This window comes from Watersipora subatra, chromosome 11 (assembly GCF_963576615.1).
Source record: "Watersipora subatra chromosome 11, tzWatSuba1.1, whole genome shotgun sequence".
Taxonomy (NCBI): domain Eukaryota; kingdom Metazoa; phylum Bryozoa; class Gymnolaemata; order Cheilostomatida; family Watersiporidae; genus Watersipora; species Watersipora subatra.
The window spans coordinates 2,264,833-2,291,385 of record NC_088718.1 but is presented as its reverse complement, the minus strand read 5'-3'; the positions used below and the strand labels follow the sequence as shown (position 1 = coordinate 2,291,385).

Genomic DNA, 26,553 nt, shown 5'->3' with positions numbered 1-26,553 from the left:
GTACATTTACTTAAAATATGAATAGATAGATTATATCCTCGCATGTTAATCCAGTTGGTCTGTGTTAGCGTTCTAGAGTGTGCGAAGATCGAATAGGCGGTCGCAGTTCGGTTGTTCAGCCAATGGAACTCTTTGGATAGATATTCATCATCACCTGTCATAGAAACGCTTTAGTGGAACCTATCCACCACATCATTGGTAAAGCATCTCCGCGTCGCTGTAGAACTGTTCACCTGACCCATCTATCTTCCTCGCCACGTCGTTCTGTTAGCCGTGAGGAGTCTTCAAGTTAACTTACTCTACTGCCTTTAGGAAAAAGCTACGACATCGGCGTCATCTTTAGGGATAAACTCTTCCTTCTTCTCCCTTAACTGCTGACTGCTTATTTCCTTTGGATTATTTTGCTCTCCGGAGCATCTTTGAGGCTCTGCAGAAATGTTTGCGGATGCATCAGGACTTGGTATACTCATCGTTGCCGCAGGTAATGTTTTGGTCAAAAGTAGTTCGGTTGTTCACATTCACCTCTGGTAGTCTTTAGTTTTTAGGATAAGCAGCGCTCAACTAACATAAAAACTCTGTCATGGTAATAAACCAATCACATATGGCTAAAATGTTGATATAGGAAATTTAACCATTTGATCGCGGTGCTGTAGTTTTTGAGATACAATTTCCATTGCACAAATCGAACTAGATAGGTTCTCGATGGTACCATCATCGTCCTCTCATCTGTTATCTACCATCGACATTTCAAAGTTTTTCGTGTGCGATGTTTTTCTGTCAGCCTGACATGGTAACTATTTCAGAAAACGCTGTAATTTGTAGAGGAGGGAATAGTTCAATACTTTCTTTGGATACATGAATTCGAATCATCACTTTTATCAGCTTTCAATGAGAGTTTTTTGTTTTTTCTCTAGGTGTTTAGTTTAGCTTTTCTTTCTGGTGTTGAAACTAGAATCTGTAAGTTGTTGAGGCTACCCAGTGTTTCTCAGGTATGCTGTAGGATCATGGCAGAAATGCACTACCACTAGGAACCAAGTGATCCTATATCTGCCACATTCGCTGATAGTGGAATGCTCACCAGGAATAATATCTTTAATCTTGGTTTGGTTTTTGGTTGTGACATGATTGACAACTGGTGACAGTTACAGAATAGTTAAGCATGCCGGATATTCCTCAGAGAAAAATGCCTTGAGTCATTTGTTATGCAAGGTTAATTGATTGAGTGGTTGTCTCCTCTTGCAGGTAAAAAGAACGAGAAAGCTTAATGACAGATGTTTGTATTGCTGGTGCAGTCTATGGCCTTTCTCTAGTAACTTTTTTAATTTGTCAGGCTTTTTGTTAAACTAGCCATACTTGACACGAGTGAAATTTATGGCTGCATCTAATTACAAGCACCTGGTGAGGGATGTCAGGTTAGAGCGCGTGGTTGTAGCTATATCGGTCTGTTTAAATATTCAGAGTGGCTCCTAGCTTGCAGGTAAACCGAAAGTTGTGCAAGGCCAGGTGCTTTAGGTGTAGAATAGGCTAGGGATTGTTATGCATGATTAACCAAGCTGAGGTGAAGCACTGCCAACATTACATAGAAGCTTCTTCCTTGCTTCACTGCAACCGCTATCTCCATTCCACGATATTTGCCTATTAGCGCTCTTCATCGCCTTCTCTTCAATCCATAAATTTTAACGCAAATAATGGCAATTTTATGCTTTCCTATTCCCTGTCTGTAAACTTGATCACTTCACTGAGTTCTGGGCATATTATTCAGGCTTATCGGTCATTATTTTTACAGAATGTTTTGCTTAACTTTTTGCGGAACAGACACTGAAAACTCGCGCTGTTTTGATTTCGATTTGGTTCATAAAATGCCAGAAAATGCCAAATAGATGTCATTGAGAATGTTCTGGAACTAATTTCTATGATTTGAATCTGTACTTATTTTTGTAGTTGTTATGCATACCATTAGTATGTTAACACATAGGCACTTCCGCAGTGCTGGACAGTGATTGGCTCACAATTACTAGAGCAGATCACCTTGAGCTTCCCTGGCTGGTTATAGGAAATATGTATTAGCTTATGTAAATCCCTGGTGTAAGGAGAGCTAGTGCACACACCTGGCAATGCCTTCATCTTTCATGCTAATGTTCTGTAAAGAGTAATGACAGTTCGTGTACTGGAGGTGCACATGTTAGTACCTGTCATGCTAGTAGGTCCTGGCTATAACACCGATGTCAATATGATGATGAAGTTAGCATATCTAAGACTTTATAAAAAGACTAGATGTACATGTGCATTTTAGACTGTCGTCTGCAATTGCAGATAAAATAGCCTTATCAAATGAAGTTGTGTTCTCTTGCTATTCTAGTTTTGTTAGCACATTTGACAAGGTCAGTTGATAGTTTTATTAAAGCTGCAAAAAGCTACCGAGCAGTGAGTACAGTGTACTAGTTACTACTACTACATGGTGTGACCAGTGGTCTCTCCTCAGTGAGTAGTGTACTAGTTACTACTACTACATGGTGTGACCAGTGGTCTCTCTTCAGTGAGTAGTGTACTTACTATAGCTACTACTGTCAATAATTCATGGTTGTTTACACTTGAGGCTGGTTCACACTGTACGGCCGTATGTCGAGGTTGTCCTCTCAATATGCACCCCCAACCAATCACATTGCTGAGGCGATGCGAATATATGTCAGGAAACATTGCAGCTGTTGCACCTTCTCGATATTTCACATTTAACCCATAACAGTCTGTGCAATGGGCAACACTTTGGCGATGGTTATCGGCTGTAGCGAGTGGCTTGATCTACATTTCTGTTCATGATAGTCCCTGCGAGACATCATATAATGAGAACAGTACACAGACTATTCATTGATGTAAACGTAGACAGGTTTGTGATAATGTGAACAATGTTATCACAGATGATCACTGATGCATTGTGGGATTAATGCAGGCATACATTAATATCGTGTGTACGAGCCTTTAGCAGCCATCAACACAGTACTTGTTTGTTCCTCTGTGTTGTGGCCACAGCTAACCTAGATTTTACCGCGACGTCATAGACATGTTATTAACATAGTTAATTTATTCAAAGGCGCTTATTATAAATATGATGTAATCACTTGCGTTATTCATTGGCGGTTAGCAGTGGAATGGACGGTTTTGGCTTACATGACATATTTTCATCAGAGATAATATACTCTGCTATTTAAAATTCACAACAATGTGGATATTTTTGTTTAATTAATAATTTGTTTCAATAGCGGTTGGCAGATATTGCTTTTAAATTGCCAACCTCAATGACAAAAATGCACATCAAAACCAATTTAGTAGAAACAACATCTAAGCATCTCGTACCACCCTGGAACTAACTAACCATCATTTCACACCTGTAGGCTTATGAGTTATTGTGATGTGACCGCGCAAAGGCCAGGAATGGGAAGAATTCATTTTCAGGCCAAATATGTTTCATTTTTACGATTGAGGAATTCTTATCATCATAGTTGATAGCCTCTGGCCCAAATACGAAGGAAACCATCAAAAACAGTTTTATTCAATTGTCTAGAAGACAGTCCAGTGACATGCCTTTGCTATTGTCAGTGCAGGTCATCATATCCTGTCTTTCCTATTCTTCTAGAACATTTTAGAACAGCTCTTAGCTTAAATCCTTATATTTGTGTGCCCATAAGACAAGAACAAGGCAGAAAAATGTCCTAAACAAACATAAGTTTAACCTAATTTCAAGTTATCAATTTGATTAATAAAAATATAATTTTATTAGATTTGAGTTTATAAATTTTTATTTCACAGATTTTCACTTTTAGCGGGTGCACCATTCTCAGTTAACCCCACCCCCTCCACTAAGTTAAAATTCGCTAAGTTGACACTAATATAGTCGTTTTTTCCTTAATCGAAAGCATTTGCCGTTTTTTTCTTAGGTTCATTTAGACAATTTTGTCGACATCATTTAAGAGGCGTAACGAAGAGTTTCACAAGTATTTTGCTCTTTTATACTTTGGAGCTTACAAAACATAATACGACAATGTAGAACTACGACTACTTCTATCATAATGAACTTTCAGTATTTGGGATTTCAACATACCAGTGAGCAAAAACTGTTTTTCAATACATGGCTTCTTACAATGCCCTTTGCAAGAACTGCTTTCCATTATGTTTGGCCCAAATATGTATTTCTTGGCCATTTTATGGTATGTTCTTTAACCACTAAATATCATGGCTACTATAATCTCTGGAGAGGGTAAGATCTGCTAATGGGCTTCTGCTCCAGCCATTAATTTCTAAAGTGAGCCATGTGTACGATAGAACCGTTCTCACTGTGATGCTGGGGGGTGTGTGCCCCCTCCCCTCCCTCCCCCCCCCCCCCCGTACCCATTAAATTACTTTTTTTATTCCTAATTTGTTACAAGCTATTCTGGCACCCAAATTCGTTGGTTTAGCCGCCGATATAAACTAGTAATTAGCCTCGAAAGCAAATATCGAGTAACATCAGTCCAAGATTTCATAAGCAATTTTAATAATTTGTTGCACTCTTACGTTTTGTAGTTTTGTTGTCGGGAGTTCGATGTGAGGTGGCTACAATCTGTGTAAACAAGCTAGTTACGGTGCAATGCAATGAACAAGAGAACCAATGGGTGCAGATCGAAGAGGTCCAGGGGGAAGACTGCTCGACTATTCTCGCGTGCAGCGCTAACCAAGTTGCTATGATAAACTCCATACTGCAAGAGAGATGCGTAGATGTTCCTTCCTGTTCGTTCAAGACCTACGAAAACTTTGATGGGCAGATAAATAACTGTTCTGCTAACATAGTTTACAACTGTATCGACGGTGTGGCTACGACACGAAGGATTCCGAAGACCACATCTCGACGAGGTCTGTATCATATTCTATTCTTGGTAGATTAAAAGATTTTCACTATAAATGTGGAGCTAATTATATGTATACCTGTTTTACTAAGATTCTAAACAAGCAAGTTGGGGTAACTCCTAAAGTAGGTAACTCCTACGTAACACTACAATTGTTATCATACAGTAGATAGAAAAACAAAAATGTGTAGTAGTGTTTTATCAGGATAATGTGTAATAGTGTTTTATCAGGATATTGTGTGTTAGTGAGTTTTATCAGTATACCTAATGTGTGGTAGTGTTTCATCAAGATATTGTGTAGTAGAGTGTTTTATCAGGATAATGTGTGGTAGAGTGTTTCATCAGGATATTGTGTATTAGTGAGTTCTATCAGTATAATTTGTGATAGTGTTTCATGTGGATAATGTGTAGTGGTGTGTTTTATCAGGATAATTTTTTTATTTTTCAGTTTCATCAACAATTGGCCAAATTTAACAAAATTTAAAATTAGGGTTTACAGAAGCGTTGTAACTGCGAGTTGATTAGCTGAACTCTTAATATCTATCACAGGTATTTGTATGCCAAGTCATAGCGCTTAATATCTACATATCACAGGTTCTTAATATCTACATATCACAGGTTCTTAATATCTACATATCACAGGTTCTTAATATCTACATATCACAGGTTCTTAATATCTACATATCGCAGGTTCTTAATATCTACATATCACAGGTTCTTAATATCTACATATCACAGGTTCTTAATATCTACATATCGCAGGTTCTTAATATCTACATATCGCAGGTTCTTAATATCTACATATCACAGGTTCTTAATATCTACATATCACAGGTTCTTAATATCTACATATCGCAGGTTCTTAATATCTACATATCGCAGGTTCTTAATATCTACATATCGCAGGTTCTTAATATCTACATATCACAGGTTCTTAATATCTACATATCACAGGTTCTTGTGTGCCGGTTCTATGTATCAAAAGAGATAGGATCAATACTTGAAGATGAACTCACAACAAATTTTAGTAGAATTTATCAGAAAGTATCGATATTTTTCCATCATTTGCGATTGTTTTTGAGTTTGAGGTGATCTGACAAAAGGTTGCAAAAGTTGATACCGGCTGTTCCAGTATGCAGTTACAGTGTTAAGTTGCAGCATTACTTGTCTGTATTCTGTTGGTCTTTCTGTAACTATAGATATCATAATCGCACTTTTACTTAAATCTGAGCGTTCTAACCACAATCAAGTTTTGTCCATTTTAATCTTGAAACAACCTGACAGTCAAATGACCTCAAACATAAAAACAATCATAAATAATAGAAAAATACCGAAACTTTCTGATAAGATTTACTAAAATTTTGTGGAAGATCTTTAAGCTTAGTATTTTCAAGTCTGGTACAAATTTCTGGTCTTGCATCTATGACACCGGCAATAAAACACTAAATACATATACAGTCAAACATGGATAACTCGTCCACGGATAGCTCGAACACATGGTTAATTCGAACATTTCCTTTGGTCCGTTCCCACGTAATGATAAATTGCTATAGATAACTCGAACTCAACACTGTTAATTCGAACTGTTTTTTTGCCCAACGGCTACCAAAACGGTTGTTATCGCTTTAGAAAATCACTTTGTTCAAAGCCATAGAGGTAAACTTCATCTTTTCGTAATTCATAAGCGTCGTTATTACCACCATCGGCAAAATATTTTTGTCAACGACTTTTCTAAAAGTTTGGTGAAATTTGATTTATACTGCTATACGATGAATAGCACAGGCTTGCCGGGTCACGCGCGCAAGGATTTTCGCCACGCACATACAAAACAAAAATCGCATGTTGTTTTGTATGTGCGTGGCAAAAATCCTTGAGTGCGTGACCCGGCTAGCCCGTGATGAATAGTTTTCCGACGTTGATTCCGTGTTGAATCAACGTCGGAATGTTGAATGTTTAAAACGTCTTAAAAATTGTTGTAATTAAACGTATACGTTGTCTGAGCTACAAAAAACTATTCATCGTTTAACCTAAACACAGAATACGTGTGTACATTCAATAAGTATCTATTAAAAAAGCGTGAGTGGTATAGAATGTACCGTAAAACCTCGTAAAACTTCTAATTGAACTGCCTCGGAGTGTTGCTCTTAACGAATCCCAGGTAAAGTAAGGTAATCTGCATAAACTTCAAGAAAAAACGGCAAAATAGATCGTGGGTAAAACGCTCAAAAGAAAAAGATGTCTTTTTCTTTGAGCATTTCAACAACGATCAAGTTTTGCCAATGTCAATCTAAAAAACGTCCTGGCAATAACATCACCTCAAACAACAAACCAATCTCAAGTGATAGAAAAATCTCTATACTTTTTCATGAAAACGTTTTAAACTTTACATTAGAAGCATTTAATTTGAAACAAGCCATTTGTGCTTTTGATTTATATTATAGTTTGTATATGTACATGTATCTACTAATAAATAAGTAAATATATGGACTTGTGACAGTGCTCTGATAACTTGAACGCTCTGATAATTCGAACACTTTTGCTCGGTCCCTTGAAGTTCGAGTTATTCATGTTTGACTATATATATATATATATATATATCCTTGACCGATTCAGCAATTGAACGTTACGAAAAACCGGAAATAGCTCACAAAAACACGAAAAAGCATCGTGTTTCAGAGACTTAACAGAGTTCATTGAGTTTCAACTAATACGCCATTTAGCGTGTGCAATCGAGAAAAAGGTATACGTTGTGTGGTAAGAGCGATAGAATCGTGAGAACAGCATAGCTTGGTAACCAAGTGCACGGTTCGAGTCTTGCGGTTTGAATCTTGCGGTTGCGACTTTTGTGAGTTCAAATTCAGCAGAGTGCAAGCTTTCAATTTCTAAACTTTAATAGCTGTAGCTGGACATACCGAAGTACACACATACAGACAAACTTTGAGATATACCGTACAGGATGAAAATATTCGTTGGTTATAAAAATTCGCAATTACGCGAACAGACAACTCCGCGAATTATAAAATTCCGTGAATAATTAGTTCTATTTTTAATCACAAGGGAAAATAACTATTGCGTCAAATTAAAAACTAGCCGCTATGCTGGTTTTTAATATAAGTACTAAACGTAGTTGAGTTTCAAAACATTTTAAAATTCATTGCCTGGGCTTTGAGCTAACACCATTGCCAATGCATCACATTTCTTTACAAAAATATTCAAGGTTGTTACAAGATATGCAGAATGGCGTCATCGCAAAAATAGCCACTAGGCAGAAGTACTAAACGTAGCCAAGTTCCAAAACTTCTTTAAAATCATCGCCGGGCTTCGAGTTTTTTTGCCATTGCATCAAACTTTACAAAATTATTTAAGGTTTTCACAAGTTATTCGGCATGGCTTCGTCATCGCAAAAAATCTCTCCTAGTCTTTTTACATTGAAATCAATTCCATCAATCTCTAATACCGAAGTTGAGGACAATCATGATTCTGATCTGGACATTATGGTATGTATTTGCTTTGCAGTGCAGATACGTTTTTCCATAATTAACTGCATTAGTTAATTATGTTAATTCGTTTGTTTAAAAACCAATCGCTTTCATTAAATACTTCAGCTATTGTTTTTTTGTACTTTCTTAACATTTATTAATATTTTTTTCTTTTTTGTGTTTACTGCAGATTGAGAATGAAACAACCTACTCCGATTACGAAAACTAGAGACAAGTAGTAATATTCACCGTGGCAAAAATATTGGCAGAGAGGCAACCAGTCAACCTAGACCCCTTCATCGACAACAACTCTTTGATATCGCTGCAGCAAACATGATTAAATTATATATTTTATTTCATGTATAGATATATTATAATTTATTACAAACTTGAATGTATAAATAAAATGTTTCAAATACAATTTTACAAACGATGAATGGAGTAAATGTAAACAGTTTAGTCCATATGGCGGTTGTCTAGAGCAATAAAATTTAACTGATACTCTTGATTAGTGAATACTAGCGTGTAATGGTGCTCTCTGACTATTTATTTTGGTAATAGCAGCTCTATATCGCTGTCACTGTCTTGGGTAGATGTTAAAAGCAATTCTCTCACTACTACATGGCTGGTAAGTCAGTTATCATCAGAAATCTCCTCGTGGCTTACTATTGCAACGTTCTGCTGGTTGGCCAAAAGTTTGTGATCGTAAAGGCGTTCTTGTTCCTTTTTTAAAACATATATTCTCCTCGTTAGCAGCTGCGGTCACTTCAATTTCAAGACATCCCTGAATGATTGGTGATCTTCTAGGAATAACATCCACCATCCTTGCAGTCATTGTACCTCCGGATATGACGAAAAAGCTGCTTACTATACTTATTTCACGGGTAGATGACCAACCGTTGCGCAGTCTGCATTACGTTTTACTAAAGTGAAATTCAATTATTAATTTAGTAAATGGTTTAAAAAAAACTCATTACTTACCACAAGTTGTTGGCTTATCAAAGGCCTCCAAAGCGATGAATATTCGTGAAAACCTCTGGACGCAGCAAAAATTGTTTACCGTAGCTTAGCACGATCGCCTCGCAGTTGTAAGCTAAATATAAACCAGAACAAGCGGTGTGCGCATGCGTAGGAATAACTCTATTACTAGCCGCAATAGAGTCAACTTTTCCTAGAGAGTGGCAGTTTCCAGCCGCGAATAAATTCATCCGCGAATATGCATGAAAATACAATTTCCGCGAAATATAACTCCGCTAATAAATTCATCCTGTACGGTATATATCTTCTTGTTTCTTCTTTTTGTACCTTGATATATATGTATATATATACATCAAGGATATACGATATATATATGATTTAAGCCAAAATCTATTCATCATTGAATGATGCCTTGATATATATTTACAGTCAAACATGGATAACTCGAACTTCACGGGACCGAGCGAAAGTGTTCGAATTATCAGAGCGTTCAAGTTATCAGAGCACTGTCACAAGTCCATGTATTTACTTATTTATTAGTAGATACATGTACATATACAAACTATAATATAAATCAAAAGCACAAATGGCTTGTTTCAAATTAAATGCTTCTGATGTAAAGTTTAAAATGTTTTTTATCAAAAAGTATAGGGATTTTTCTATCACTTGAGATTAGTTTGTTGTTTGAGGTGATGTTATGCCAGGACGTTTTTTAGATTGACATTAGCAAAACTTGATCGTTGTTGAAATGCTAAAAAAAAGACATCTTTTTCTTTTGAGCGTTTTACCCACGATCAATTTTGCCGATTTTTCTTGAAGTTTATGCAAAGATTACCTCACTTTTAACTATGAGGTCAACAGAACATTATTTTCTCATGAAAACCTCAATAAACAATATTCACAAACAAACATTACCTTGATTCCGAAGGGCGATCGCTAAGCGGATGTTTAATATAAATCTAATTTCACCAAACCTTTAGAAAAGTCGTTGACAAAAATGTTTTGCCGATGTTGGTAATAACGACGCTTATGAATTACGAAAAGTTGAGGTTCACCTCTATGGCTTGGAATAAAGTGATTTTCTAAAGCGATAACAACCGTTTCGGTAGCCGTTGGGGCAAAAAACAGTTCGAGTTAACAGTGTTGAGTTCGAGTTATCTATAGCAATTTATCATTACGTGGGAACGGACCAAAGAAACCGTTCGAATTAACCATGTGTTCGAGCTATCCGTGGACGAGTTATCCATGTTTGACTGTATAAATTACATATATATATATATATATCAAAGCATCATTCAATGATAGATAGATTTTGGCTTGAATCGTTTTCAGATACACATAGAAAGTTTGAAAATGCTTTAGTGGTCCATTTTCTGTGGCTCAATCGTATTATGATTATTTTAATTTGTCCCAGCCTAATACTTGTCTTAGCAAACATGCTCAATGAATGATGAGGTCATCATTTCGTGTAGTATAAACACAGCATGTTAATCTCACCTGTGGCTCTGTTTATCATAGCCTTGTTTCTTATATCTGTAGAGGGTAGCTGGGTCAAAGACTTTTCCTCCTGGCAGTGGGTAGTTCTCTTTGTCATCATCGCTGTCGTTGGTGTCGCCCTCATCATCTTCATCGTCATGCTCGTCAACCATTTGTAAGTGTTCTCTGCTGTCGCTGCCGATTGCCTCATGGGAGGTTTGGTAAGGGATGTTTTTGGCGTTTTTATGAAGCAGCAAATTTTTTTGATTTACGCTTCAGTTTATTTTAGAGTTGCTTGTTTTTGGTCTCCCTTTGTACCTTTTTGTTGCAGGATTCCGCTGATTATCTTTAAAATATGTAAACGCGGACTTTTGAAGGTGTTCTAGCATTAATAAATGATGTTTATTACAAGCAACTGGAGAAGATCCTGATATTTAAAATAAAGATTTTAAAAACTGAATCACGCCAAAATATTACTTGGCTCTTTTCGACTTTATTCGTATTTTAACATGTAGTTTGTTATTTGTTTGCTATGTTGTTGTACATATGGTAACATAACTGACAGTCTAGTCTATTCGTTTCATAGCTATGTTTCATTCATCTATGTAATGCTGCTGACCACGAAATTACTAACATTAGATTTTTAACAAGTTCAAGGAAGCCTAACATTCTTCCCGTTCAACTCGATTCAAAGTGATAATACTATAGTTAGTATGGATCCTGCTCTGCACGGCTTGGCACGAACACTTTAAAGCCTATTCTAATTGGTTGACGGTAAATAGGTCACTGTAATTTATAAAATATTATACATGTTTTTGACTCTACTAGTATCAAGCAATAGAGAATCACTCTAAAGATCTGAGGCAACTCAACTAATCCATCACTCAATAAGTTTATATGTGCAGCCAATCAGCTGCATATCTGAGTCCTTACAGTGACTCTGCAACCTCCAGCTGCTGATATTCCGTGTATAAACAAGCAATGACGATATAGATAATCGTTGAATTGATTCAAGGCAATCGCTGCATTCAATTGACGGCTAGTTGTTCTTCGATTACTAATTTCTTATTTATCGATATGGAAATTTGTAACCTGAATACTAAACCTCTCTTTTTAACAAGTCAATGCAGCAGTTCGGGTGCTACTAATAATGAAGCTAGAAATTAAGAGTTGTCTTCTCTTTCATTATGAATACTTTCAGCAAAATAACAGAGCTTATGTTACATGTTACAGTAGTTCTTCTCTAACATTCTTGAATGTCTACTCTGCTGTTTAGTTTGACAGCAGAGTAGTTAGAGGTAAGAGAGTCGCCATGGCCTAGTGGTCTAGGGTGCCTGACCTGCAAACAACAAGTGGGGTTTAATTCTCGACTACTAAGGCCACTGGGGGTGACAGGAATAACATCCAACATAAAGCTCTCTACTATCGGGCATGTCTCCAGTCGATGAGGCTCGATTGCTACTCATTGCAATACTTATTAAGAAACTGCAATACTCATTGCAGTAGCTCTTGTATTGCAGTTTTTTAATGTCCAATCAAGATCACGGAGCTGTTGTTTGTACAACAATGCTCTCAAAAACACGCACAGCCTCTGCTTGCTACAAGCTAAGCAGGCACCATACTCTATCTAGATGGAGTTGCCTACATATAAGTTTGAGCATTTTGCAAACTGACCTCAAATTATATCTAATATAATCTCATGAAAATTTTATTTTGTTTACTCATTTTTAGTTTTTCAAATATTGAATGTTCATAGTCGATAGACCAAATAACTACTTAATACTTGTTCCAGTGACTAAAATTAAACAGAATTATACATTAGAGATCCTTAGTATATCGTACTCTAACTGGCCTTGCGATTTCCGCAGAAGTAAGATCTCTCCGTGGCCTAGAGAGATGTCTGCTCCCGCTTCTTATCTCTCATACGGTACCAGCCATGACTTGGACTAAGTTGATAGATTACTAGTACGCTGCCAGTCCGGTGTGTATTGAGATATCATCAGGTGTAATAACTATGTGCACAGTTATTAGATGTGGAAAGGTGGTCGAGTGGTGCAGTCGGTTGCACACTTGGCTGGGAATCTGAATATCGGTGTTTAATTCCCGTGTGGGACAATCTTTTCTCCTAAAACTCTTAGCATCGCTTCAAACGTATGGACGCAACTCTTATAGTAAATATTGTAGTTGTTCCATCCACTGTAATAAATTCTTATTTGGGCAGCTGAACACTTCCTTCTGTAGAGTGTCACTGGTTATTTCTCTGGCCATACCAGTTAGTCCCTAGTTATGACCCATTTAGTTTGTTAAAAATGTTAATTAATTGACTTTGATTTTGGGTTGGCCATGACATTGATCTCATTGTTGTCTTCATCTACTTGCTGTCTTTTGCAGCTGCTTCCGAGCTTTTAACAATAAGAGGCCTGTGTTCATAGTCGCCGACCCAGCTCCTTCAAACATAAGCAGTACGTTGAACTCACGCACAGTTAGCATGAGTACTCTTACCAGAGCCCCGCCTCCTAAGAAGGAAGTGAGTGCAGAAGAACTGGAAGAGATTCGAACTCAATTTGGTACAAACAGAAAGAACAAGGACAAGGAGAACATGTGAGAATTTATGCATCGCTAGCACTTTCAAATCTAGTTTTTTAGAAACGAGCAAAATCCCTCATCCTAGATTGTGTTCCAAACTTTCCGTCGATTATGAACACACTTCAGAATAGCACAGTTCCTTAGGGACTGAGTATTATTTTGAAGCTCAAAGTTTGTAGAGCTCAATGTAAAAACAGAAAAATCAAACATAGTAAATAGTTTTTTTCCACACACTTTCTAAGAAGTTATGGTTCATAGGTAACTCAAGAAACATAATGATTGCAGTACACAGAGCCTGATAGAGTGTGTTTATTTGTTATGGATAAAAACTTATAGTTTTAGAGTAAAACTCTTGCTGATGAGAAGCAGCTTTTTAGCTTTGTCTATTTTCGATCGTTCATTACCAAGATCGTCAATCAGCCTGTCATTAGAAACTATTATTCTGTAGGCAGCCATTTTCATCTCTCAGTCGGTTAGAAGCGTCCTCGGTATTTTTGCATTGTCTAGTTGACATGAAACTTGGGAATTATTTAGAAAGCATATGGTGAGAATAGAGCCCGAAATTTTGTGGTCATAGCTAGACCAGATGTGAGAGAAGAGAAGTCGAAACTAGGTGACTCAGGCGTGGGAGCTGATGAAAAAACAGTACCCTCATTATCTCAGGCTTTCAAGTGTTAATATTTGGCTCATAGACCCTTAAGTAGAAACACATATCAATCGAATAAAGATACAGTGAAACTCGGATAACTCACCCTCAGATAGCTCGAGCACATGATTAACTCGAACGGATTTGTTTGGTCCGTTCCCACGCAATGATAAATTGCTTTAGATAACTCGACCTTAAATTCGTTAACTCGAACAGTTTTTTGACCAACGGCTACCGAAACGGTTGTTATCACTTTAGAATATCACTTTATTCCAAGCCATAGAGATAAACATCAACTTTCAGTATGTTCTTAGGGGGCGTTAATACCATTCGTTAACGACTTTTCTAAAGGTTTGCAAAAAATCAAATTTTACCAAACATCCGCTTTGCGATGGCCCTTCGGAAGCAAGGAAAAGCAAGGTAACCTTCGGATAAACATAAATAAAAATCGGTAAAATTGATCTTGGTTAAAACGCTCAGGCGAAAAATGTCTTTTTTCTTAGCGTTTTAATCGCGATCAAGTTTTGCCAGTTTTAATCTGAGAACATCCTGGCAGTCACATCACCTAAAACAACAAACGAATCTCAAGTAATAGAAAAATATCTAAACTTTTTGATAAAATTGTTTAAAACTTTACATGAGAGGCCCTTTAACTTGCAACAAGCAATCTATGCTTTTAATTTATATATAGTTTGTATATGTACATGTATCTACTGATAAATACATGGACTTGTGACAGTGCTCTAATAACTTGAACGCTCTGATGACTCGAAACTTTCAAACTGACATTTGAGTTATCCGAGTTTCATTGTATTGATATTATTAAATGACGCGCTATCAGTCAGGAGGATGCGATATACCATGGCTCCCAGTCATGGAAAGATACTGCAGAGCTATGGTTGTAGATTTCTATCAATTATATTGGTAACATTCTGCTGCTATTACTGGAAGGAATACTTACTAATAGTCAATTACTGTTACTAGCTATATCTGTACATGTAGTGAGGAGTACAGTAATTCTGTAATGCTGTAATTTTATAATCCATATTTTTACCTACAAAGTACTGAAGACGTGGAAGCTGAATGATTACTGTTGTTTGTTTTGCGTGTTGGTAGTCATGGAGGGAGACGACTCTGCATATTCTTATCGTGTTTGTCATATTATTTAGCAAATATTTTGGTACGGACACGTCGACTCTGAATAGCAGAAGAAGCAGTGGAGACGGTGCGTCTGGTGAACCTAATGGCAAGCAATACGTAAGTACATTCCTTTCTGCTTCATCTGGTTGGAATGTTCAACATATTCAAATGATTTGACAGACGCTGACTATGATTAACTTGCTGGTTGATTCACATGTTTGTCGAGGTCTTTCTGTGGATATGAATATTTGTTTATGGCAAGTCAAGTAGGTAAATGGTAGAATAAATCATTGGCTATATGTTCGGTCACTCAACAATAACACCATCTGTTTCGGAAGAGGTGTCATTGGGCTATCAGTAATGAGGCGTAGTGACAGGTTGTCAAGAGATTTAATGTTTCCAATAACTAACGATGTATTGGTATTCCTTGGTTTTTAGTATCACGGGAAATCAGTATGTTTGGCTTCAGTCCATAATAGTACCCTGGCAGTATAGTTTACCGTGAGAGATTGTCAGGTGTGCCACGGACAATATCAATAAATGGTCTTTTTCCGATCTTCCATATTATTTCTGTTCACTTCTGTCATAAAGCACAGAAAATAACAGTTTGCACAATTGTTCTGATAAAATGGAAGGCAGTTGATAGAGTTTTGTTGGAGTAATCATATCAATCATCGTATATCTCTAAAACATTCTTGGAAGTTTTGAAATGTGCAGTAAGTCTTGTTGTGTTACAAAGAATGCAGGAACATCTGAGGAATTTAGCAGAAATATCTCAAAGCAAAGAGCTCTTAGTATTCTTTGAGCTTTGAGGTTAGAGCTCAGTTTAGTCCGTAACTCTTAGTGGTCAGAGAGAGAACATTTTTGTTAGGTAGATGAATAGAGTGCAGTATGAGATTTAATTAATATGATGTATAGATATATGTACATAGAGCTAAGCTGATATGTGATGAGGAGATCTTTCTATCAGCAATGAAGTTGAGCGGGGGTTGTAATCATTTTGTACATCACTGTACTTAGCTGAATGTCCAGTGTTCAAGTCTAGTACAAAGTAATCTTTTTCCTAACCTCTATCCCTGGTCGGATTATTCCAGCCATCGTATGTATTCAGAGACTCACTGCTGTTATTTTACCTACAATCTCTCTTACGACTTGTGAGTTATAAATCTAATCCGGTTGGTTGGACAACGTCCGGCTCATCCCTATAAAGCCTAGCGTCCCTATAGAATCATATACACTTAACTCTATATTGTGGTTGGAGTAGAGATTATACGAGATAATAGAACTCCTTTTTGTGTCCTGTGCGAGTGACTGTAAATAATCTCTGGGCTATATTAATGATACACTTGGGCTAGTGTCAGGGCTGTGGGCCCGAGGCTAACACAACAGATGTGGCTCGTGTCATCTCGTATCCTCAGCTTTGTATGTTGAAAAGGACGAAATGTTCATAGCGCAAACATGTTAGGGTGATACATCTATTTTAAGTTTTGCTTCAATTCTGATCTAAAAGATTTTTCAAATAAGTGGAATTAAAAAGTGTTACTAGTCAAGTGAGGCGCAGCAAGCCACCTGATTCACAATTCAAACTTAGACATTGGCTTAGAGATTGGTAGTGTTGTTTTTTTGACCATATTGCTTGGACGATTGCATGAATAAAAGGCGTTATCGACTCCCTTTAATACATATGTTATTAGCATTTCTCCTACAAGCATTCGCGCAGTAGCTGAACGGGTGTTTGGTGGATTTTGGTCATGAGGGTTGATATCGATAGGCAAACATTCTCAGTGTAACGCTAATACATGGCTTCTGTTGCTATGGTAACCCTTTCGTCTGCGTTATACTTATTACTAAGTAGGTAAGATTTATGTTCGGTTTCGCAGTTCCTAATCGTAGCGAGTGGCACCAGGTTTGTGCAGCCAAGTTTAGTTTATGGCGAATGTTCAGTTTTTGTATCATTAAACACTTAGATCAGTGATGCTCTTGAATTTAGGTCAAAATAGAAAGGTCCTTGATATGCTGTAATACCTCGAGTAAATTTGTATTGGATGGCCTTCTGCGGACTGTCCAACAGGTCATTTAACTTTGATTTCCTCTGTCCTAGAAACTTTCTGATAATAGGAGTTGTCTGTTCGTTTATTAATCTGTCTGAAGCCACGGTTGAAGGGTGGAAAAATATCGCACCCTGATTCCGAGTGGGTGATTCAAATCCGCAACAATGAACTTCACCAATCTGTACACTACCACCTGCGTCAATCGTTCGCCTTTCATGTTATATAATTACTAAGACCCTGGCAGTCCCGTGCGGTGGTAGAGATCGTTGTGTGTAATAACTATGTACGCAATTATTCTAATCGGCAAGGTGGTCGAGTTTGATTCCTGTGCGAGGCAATATTTTTTCCTAACGCTTTTAGCATGACTTGGGACAGACAGAAGGACCGCAGCACTCGTAACTATAATTGTAGTAGAGATTGTGTCTTGTCTATACTTATCTATACTATATCTATACTTATTCTTTGTGCTTTATTGACACACACTTGATGATCTCTCATGGCAGGAGAGATCACTCCCAGGGTACTAGTTTTGTAGATTATTTCAATGACAGGACAACTCCGTTAGTGACATTGTTCATGCATATGATCACTTTATGCTGCAATAATCTCAGCATCTTCCAAGGAAAATCTCATGAAATTTTAAGATCTGTCAATTTACTATATAAGAGTTTTTTATTTGCAGTATCCTTATATTTAAAATAACAAACTGTAAAATTAAAAATAAACTTTTCAACAATCGTGACAATGCAGCAGTATTTACTAATAATTTTTGATTATTAATTATCCATTAATTGGTATTCCAGCCTGGTGATGACTCATCTAGCGGTATTGGCAGCACGTATGACAGCAGGCTCAAACACGGGCTCTATGATGACAGAGACACTAGCCATGATGACTATACCACTTTCACCATGAAGAAAAATGCCAAGTCTCCAATGATCAATCCGAGTAGGTATTTGGTAGACCAGTTACCGTATAACCTTTAAATGCATGAGCAAATTGGCAGTGATTATTGGACTTAAAATTAGCTACTGTGAACCTTGCAGAAAATGGTTTTTGGTTATTATAGATTGATTCCTGATCAGTAGGTGTCTAGACGAGACCTTTGTTAGCGTAAGGTCCACACTACATTATCTGCAATTTTGCAAATTTTCAATCTTCTGCTTAGTTTTTAAAGTTAAGAATTTGAAGCGTCAGAAGAATATTAGCATCTCCCTTATTTGTACCAATCGCTTATTGTGGACGAACAACAAGTTTCCCGACTGCCAATTGGAATGTAAAGTTATAAGACTAACTGTAGATTGCTGCCTGATTTTCAAACATTTCACAACAGCTTCTACATGATCGCTAAAGAGCATTAATAACATAAATGGAATACACATTCCGTCAACATCCGCTTGTTAAAAAACAACATTTTTCTTGGAGGCTAGAATTTGAAATAACACGACCGTACTTTGACAAATTCATTGCCGCTTCCTTATATTCCTTCATGTTTCTTTTTTGTTTTATTATAATCGCCATCAATATAAAGCCCTTATATATATTGTTGGGCAACATTATTGCATCAAAAAATCGATTGTGAACCAAGTCATAGAATTAACGATTTACTGCAAAAGATAATCTGCGAAACGCTAAGACTGACTGACTGCAGAGTTGGTTTTTTATACACCAGTTGTTATAAATCCTCTTAATTTCTCGATGAAGCAGTCAATGTTTGTGGAGTCTCTACAGGTTTTGTGTGACGTATTAAACTTTCAAAAACTGAAAGCAGCTATGCCGGTTTGGAGGTGGTCTAGAAAGTGGTCAATTGAAGGAAGGGGTGGTCTAGACCACCCCTTCCTTCAATTGGCAAAGGTCACCCTGTTAGCTCTGGATTAATAATACATCCACTGGTTTACTATAATGAGCTTGTTTGTACTTGTTATCTCTATGCACATTGGTATCACTCTCATGAGAAGATAACTACAAAGCATTCGTTGCTCAGCATTATAAGCTTGTAAGACATTTAAGTTTTAAGACGAGCAAAGCAGGTGGAATCTGCAGCTGACCAACATCTTTATTTTGAGTGTTTAATTGCAGAAAATTTGGCCAGTCGAGCGTGTTCTATGTTCAGTCATGACTAGCACCTGCTTTAGGGAGCTCTTTGATTCCTAATCATGCAGGGTTAAAGCACTCTACACTCCGCTGGCAGTGCAGTTGTCAATGAGCCAAGTACAGAATGATCGCTTTATAACGGAACTGACCGTATCGTCGCTACAGAGAATATATTAAAACAGCTATGCGATTATTTTTGTATAGGTTTTTGTACTGTGACAAAGAGGCCGGTTGCCAGATTTGCGGGTAATCGTATGGGAGATTACGTTGCGTAAGAGGTCACAGTTTGGATGATTTACAATTGTAGTTCGTTCATTTTGAAATTCATATGAGATTAAAAGCTATAGTCGATTATGTATGGATTTGTCTCATATTAGAGAGAGGGAACCTTATTGATTGACACTAGGTTATGATTGATGAATGATTTTACATCTTACACAGTGCAATACTGCCTAATTACATCCCTGTCATGGGAAAGGATAAACTAAAGCTTTACGGTATGGCCATTTTAAAAGTAGACGATTTGAAAATCCCACCATTTAAAGAGATATCAGCAATCGTATAAACGATATAATTGCGTAATGGCGATTTATCTCACACCTGACGATTTTCAGAGTAAGTGACACTGAAACTAAAACACACTGGCCTTCTAGTCTTATAATACGCTCGGTCTATGACCTTCAAGGCACATGGTCATCCGTGAAACAAGTGCTTCTAATTATCACGAACACAAAACAGTTTCTTTTCAAAGTAAACAATTACATCTCAACAAAAATTTATTAGTTTTTACATAATAATAGTATCGCGAATTGTCTATAAATATATGACTCGCTGTATATCTCAATTCGAGTCGAAATTGCAAATTTGCCATAACTACTTGTCTGGTGACATATAGAAATCGTCAAGCTCAGAGGTGAACACAACTGAATGCAATGGTGTTTCCTATGCTGTACAGCTGCATTATCTTTGTCGTGTAGTTTTTTCATGTAAAACGCTTCCATCAATACTAGAAATATACGAACAAGCAAAGCGTAACGTGATAGCCACACATTTCGATATTGACCTATTTCCTTACTATTGCTGAAGAGGTTATATTTTGAATTTGAAGCTTGTAGCTGGATAAGGGGCCTCCATTTATAGCCTAGGTTTTTGTGATGTAATTGAGATCACACCGTTTGATGGTACTCGATATAGACATATCCTTGGTCGCTTTAAATCCGCTGTAAGCTTATTAGAGGGCATACAAACTAGTCTTCGTTGTAATAACTTCCTTTACTGTAACATGATTGAAATTATTTCTTTCATCCACTATTTGGATTTTATAGAACTATGAAATCTTTAATCCTTTGACTGCCGCATTATTTGTGTCGCAAAATGCTAAGGTGCCATATTTTTTCACTCAAAAACATGACATTTTGTTTCTGCTCTTGCTCTGTTATTACTGGGTCTATCTAGCCAAAACTAACAATATATTATTAAAACTCATTAAACAACAGAATATGACCAATTGTACCTGTCTTGGGACCTTATAGCAAACCAGATGATGCCGAATACAAAAAGCTTGTTTTTTTAAATAAAATTACAACTGTCATGGCTCTAGTTCATATTTCATAAATACTAGCCGTTTTATTCTGCTGCTAGATATGTTAAGATAAAATGAAGGCATTTGAACAAGCTAGAGTAAATTAATGCAAAGTTATATAACGTAGTATGAATACAAACCGAAAATAGAGATCAGGAAAAAACTTGTAAAACTTAACTGGGTTATAGTAGGCACTTCCGTAACATAAACATCCTTTCAAGTAGATTATACTGAACTTATGGAGAGTTTCTGTATCGTGTAATGTAAGTAATTCCATATAACGTAAAGTGTCAAGTCGGTGCAAGCTCTCAAATTTTGTATCATTCAAAATATGCTTATCGATAGCAGAAACTTCCTAAAATTAAAGACAATGAATGCACTCACAAAGAAAAGTTTCGAATTTAAACAAAGAGACGTAACAATGTTAGACATAAAAAATCAATATTAGACACAAAATGTAAGTCTTTTTATAAAAACGAATGGTTTTGGATAATTGACTTGCAAAACACTTTTTTCTATTGGTGAGTAAAGCAATTACCAAGCAAAATAGCGTTTCCTTTTAATATTTCAAAGATGTATAGTTTATACTGTGTTGGAACTCGGGTTAAGCGAGCTGTCACAAAGTTTTGAAAGTCCTGATAAATATTTAAAAAGCGTTTGCAATATCGCGGATTAAATGCGTATTATTTTGTCGTTATCCATTTCTTTTGCTACTATTGATTAAATACTATTAATTGAATATCTGTCCTAACTGTGTAAAATTGCTCCATAGGCAATCTAAATATATTTCTTTATGAATATATCAGGTTTGTAGATATTTTGTAAACATTTTATGCTCATTCATTCACTGGTCGTTAATTCTCATAGATTCTGAGTCATTGCAGATTCGCAGAAACACGAAATTGGCACTCAGGTCACAAAAGTGTTTGTGCAGAAATCCGAGACCCAAAGTGTTAACAAATGTTGTTTTCAAAACATGTCTAAACCACTGTCATTTTGTGAATAATTCACTGATCAATGTAATGCAGTTGTGTGTATTTACTACAATACACCTCCATCATGTAAATTTGTTGAGTAACTCTATTGTCCCACATACTAACTTGAGAGGCTGAGTAACTTTATTGGCCCACTTACTAACTAGAGAGGCTGAGTAACTGTATTGTCCCACATACTAAGTTGAGAGACTGAGTAACTCTTATACCTCACATACTAACTAGAGAGGGCGAGTAACTCTATTGCCCCACTTATTAACTAGAGAGGCTCAGTAACTCTATTGTCCCGGATACCAACTTGAGAGGCTGAGTAATTCTACTGTCCCGCATACTCACTAGAGAGGCTGAGTAATTCTACTGTCCCACATACTCACTAGAGAGGCCGAGTAACTCTATTGTCCCACATACTAATTAGAGAGGCTGAGTAATGTCTATGCTACTACTGCTTGTAGCCGGTTACGCAACTCTTCAAAATCCAAAGAAAGTTGACCAGGATTTATACAAGAACGAGGCACCGACAGTCGATATCGATGAAGACAGGAGAGAAGAAGACTTCAGAATGGATATCAATAGCTGGACTCTAAACAAGCATGGACAGCAGGTAAAGTTTTGTTTTTTTAAAGGTTATCCGGTGATTTGGTCACAAAGTAATACTTGTACAAATGGATAAGTTAGGAGAGGAGTTTATAGGACCATATTTGGCTTAGCGGGCAGGTATCATTAACCCGAAGGCATGCAGTAGTTCTCGAATTATGCAGACGTGTCAATTGAAACGTAGATAATAATTAAAATGCCATCGATGTATTTTGCGTCCGTCCGTCCACGTGCCTAGTAATTTGCTGGAGTCGCATGACCGGAATACTGGACGTCACATTCTCATGGGTTATCCATTACTGTGATGACTTCTGTCACAATGAGTTAGAATGCATCTACCTTACCCAGAGGAAGCCATTAAACCTCTCTTCTTTCCCAGCAAAATGTATCTGCATTATTATTTTGAACGGGCTCATATCCAACTGATCCGCAGTGATTTGCTGGTATTAAACCCCATCCTATCTCTCGTCGTGAGGTCAGACCTCAGCAGCTCCTCTCGTGACGAACGAGTAAGCAGAAATGTTAAGCTTCACATTTCTTTAGGAGTTGTCTTTACTTGTCGCGCAAGCGACAATTTTTTTGCATGCATTTTCGACGCGGGGCTGTTGCTGTGGTCAAATGGGCTAGAAGGCTGAACTCGGTTGGGGTTTGATACGGGAAATTCACTACAGATCAGACCACCGATCTCTCTGAATCACTTAATGTACATCGGCCTTGGTTGGGTGAAACATGGGTGTTCAGAAAATGAAAATGTTCAAAGTCCCTACATAAAAATGTGAAGGGAGGGTGGCTTACTAAAGCACATTTTTCCCATTTGATCATTCATTACAGGTTTATTTTCATGTGTCTCCACATGTCTTTCTCACCAGTCATTACTGGTTTGTATTCTATACTTTATGTGTACCTACATCGGTATCTTCCACGCTAAATCGTCTCCCTCAATCTGCGGTGTTCCGTGTGTGGTTTTGAACTTCAACATGTTGCTTGCACATCACGCATTTTAGACCATTATACCACAGCAGCTCCCCTCATAGCAGAAAGGTTTGCGAAAATTATCACTGTCAAAAGTGATCCATTAAAACAAAGTTTAACATTGTTGCATACTCTTTCACCATGAGGAGAGCTGGTGTGGTTCAATGGTCTAGAGGACCTGACCTTTGAGGAGCAGATTACCGCAGACATAGCCACTCACTGAACACCAAATGTCAGATGGTTTACACAACCATCTGAATGAGGAAGCTGATTCAATTGCAAGACTTTCAGAGTTATTATGGTCTACAGCTACCCGTTGCATTAATTAGATTGTCAAATTTTGAAGTTTTCTGCAGGTGCGGAGAACAGAGCCTGCTGGCTCGAGTGAGGTCACTGTTCATATCGAGGCTCCTTCGTCAGACATTCAGCTGAATCCAGGTATGAGACTTTGGTTCAATCGCTGATACTCATTTGCATAATATCATTCATATGTCCATGCCTATAGTACATTTTAACATTGTTTCAGATCCCAGCAATTGATCATAGACATCATGTATATAAATGCAAATAGGTGGGTATATCTGTGGTGATGGTGCTTTTGTGTCTTTTTATGATAAGTCATGTAAGTGCCTGCGGTGATGGTTGTCTGTTGTCATAAGCGTCGAATGGTGCCATGTATTGCTATACATCTTGTGAGCTTCATAGATTCTCTAGCAATCTGAATTCCTTCCATTCAATACGGAGTTGAAGTCCTCGGACAACTATTTCTTTTTCATTCACCCTCTTATTTATGTCTAAATATATGTGTTAATTACAGCAACGAGACACTATTTAGCTACTATATGATGTCACTTCCTTTGTATGTCAGTGCCAAATTGTCAGTTACTTAATCCTTGTTGAAGTATTACTAATGCTTAGATGTGCCTATAAATGTTGCAAAGTGACCCTCGCAGACGTGATGGAATGCCAGTTAATTGCATTCCATATATTTATTGCATATAACATTGAAACAAGTATTAACACTCTTGACCTGCAGGAACATCTGCTAGGCAATGAAAAAATCAGTAGGAAGGCTTCTATTGTTGTAGATAAGCCATACGGGAAGCTCTCTGATGATCAATGCATTCAGCAGCCCAAGCGTCACAGACCTCGCCGAATGGGCAGCATCATTAGCATTCGAAATGAAAATCTAGGCTTTATACCAGAGAACGAAATTATATCCTCCACGGCTTCTAATTCTCCCGCCGCAAACTCGAGCTTTGGCTCACCGGCCCCATCAGCCACTGCTGGGCTGAACAGTGACAATCCACAGCAGGCATCACCTACCTCCAGTAGCGACGAGCTCATACTTGACCTCTCACAGCTTGACCTTTCCATGTCATCAGATCAATTTGCCCTTTCTAAGTCTCGAACCAAGAACTTTTATGAAACATTCGGCACACCAAGGACAGCCAGTACCGATAAAGTTTCAGCTTCAACAGAGGCTTCTGATAACTCCAACAAGGGAGCTGATAACTCCCACCCCAACATATCACTTTCTTCATCGGCTCCATCAAAAAGCATCAGTCAGGATGTATGCCAAACACCGCAAACCAAGCCGAGTGTGGAATCATCTCCTCCGGCACAAAATACAGTCTCCGCCTCTGATGCAACGCAGGCAGCAAGACATTTCAAGAAGGCAAAGCATTCTGACACCAGCACGAGGGTCAAGTATTTCACTCAGCTCAAACTTGGTGAGACTCTGCAAATGCAGCGAGAAAAAAGGAGCAAAAAGCGTTTTAATCCAAAAGGCACGATTCATTACGCTTTCACTTCGGACGTTCACCTGGCTGAAGCCGGACAACAGTAACTACTCGATGCTATCATATACATGTATATACCAGATGGATGAATGCTTGTCATTTATGAGAAATTATTTTTACAGATTTGTATGCAACTTTTTCATCCTACCTTATTTTCCGTTATGTCAAATTCCTTAATGTTTTTATTTAGCTGTTCCATTTATTGAGTGGACAACTACAACAGATGTTTTTCCTACACAAATAAACATTGACTAGAATTTAGTGTCAAAACAAATACTGGGCTACTGTTAACAAAATCTGAAAATAAATTATTCAGTTTAAAATTTGTCTTACCTTACATAAGCTACAACGAGCGTACAGGGTGCTCTACACAAATAGCACAGGTTTTTACTGTAGTCTAAATACTAATAGCTCTTTATCAACATCAGCCAGGTAAAGTGGTTCTATGAAAGTTAGAGCGATTCAAAAGTTGCTGTTGGTTGACCACAGGAAGATACCCTGAGATTTTATACGCTGCACTGCGCAGATCTTGTCTACCTCTTGGACCATCTCGTAGCTCAGAGTTGTTTTCCATTGGTGGGCTGTAAATTCACTGTGTAACCTGGCAAAGATTTTGTACAGATAGTAACTATTATCAGATTAAAAATTTCAATTGTAAAAGTTCCTTGGCAAGAAATTAGCTTGCTGTCAAAAAGACAACTCCCACTATTAACCTGGTTTGTTTTATGTGCATCTTGGGTAAAGCTGTGTTTTGGACGATTCTTGCCAATGAATGCGGCATAGTGGCAGGAGAGTTTCGATATACCTTTACTTACATTGTTGATTTGTTCCGAAACATTTGTGTTAAAACGGTCTTGCTCAGGAGCGGATAGCCGTGTTGGAATACATCAATTTGTTTTATTCATTCAACAGCTAAAAACCTATGATAGTTCCTCAATAAATGATGCAGATAATTACATATAGCATTAAAACAAATCCATTCTATAAAACCATGCAAAAAATTAATTATGTAAAAAACTTTCAAAGTATTTAAGTTATCATAAATCGTTATTTTAGAGATGATGCAGTTCAAACTAGAGGTAGTGATCGAGATACTCTGTGCAACTTGCTCTAACCTAGACTGAAGTTTAAAACATCTCTATATTATTTTTCTTTTAATTTCACCTTCAGGATCTTCATTTTTAAGCTGGTTTTGAACCTTGAATATTGCGAGTTTAAAATAAGTTAGGTGTGAAGTTAGGTGTAGAGTGAGGCGTTGGCTAGAACATTACATAGCGTGCTCAG

The 26,553-nt window shown here is 37.4% G+C and overlaps 1 protein-coding gene across 2 annotated transcripts; it reads left to right on the top strand.

The window, feature by feature from the left end:
• Positions 1–208: 208 nt before the first annotated feature.
• On the top strand, positions 209–25,592 carry LOC137408368 (serine-rich adhesin for platelets-like). Of its 2 annotated transcripts, XM_068094870.1 has the most exons (10): positions 209–481; positions 4,558–4,884; positions 10,874–10,985; positions 13,202–13,411; positions 15,212–15,299; positions 18,037–18,181; positions 22,354–22,502; positions 23,824–23,905; positions 23,994–24,038; positions 24,556–24,693. In XM_068094870.1, exons 1-9 carry the CDS (start codon positions 436–438, stop codon positions 24,005–24,007), a joined length of 1,173 nt encoding a protein of 390 aa, XP_067950971.1. In that variant the 5' UTR covers positions 209–435; the 3' UTR covers positions 24,008–24,038; positions 24,556–24,693. The 2 variants fall into 2 exon arrangements, with proteins under 2 accessions (XP_067950971.1, XP_067950970.1); XM_068094869.1 differs by lacking the exon at positions 23,994–24,038 and having other exon boundaries at positions 24,556–25,592.
• The last annotated feature ends 961 nt before the right edge of the window (positions 25,593–26,553 follow it).

Bases quoted from the DNA above. Each gene is read 5' to 3' on its own strand.
- LOC137408368 (XM_068094869.1), top strand. From the start codon at position 436: ATGTTTGCGGATGCATCAGGACTTGGTATACTCATCGTTGCCGCAG. The intron at 482-4,557 runs GTAATGTTTTGG...TACGTTTTGTAG, and splicing joins TATACTCATCGTTGCCGCAG to TTTTGTTGTCGGGAGTTCGA. The intron at 18,182-22,353 runs GTAGGTATTTGG...TACTGCTTGTAG, and splicing joins GTCTCCAATGATCAATCCGA to CCGGTTACGCAACTCTTCAA.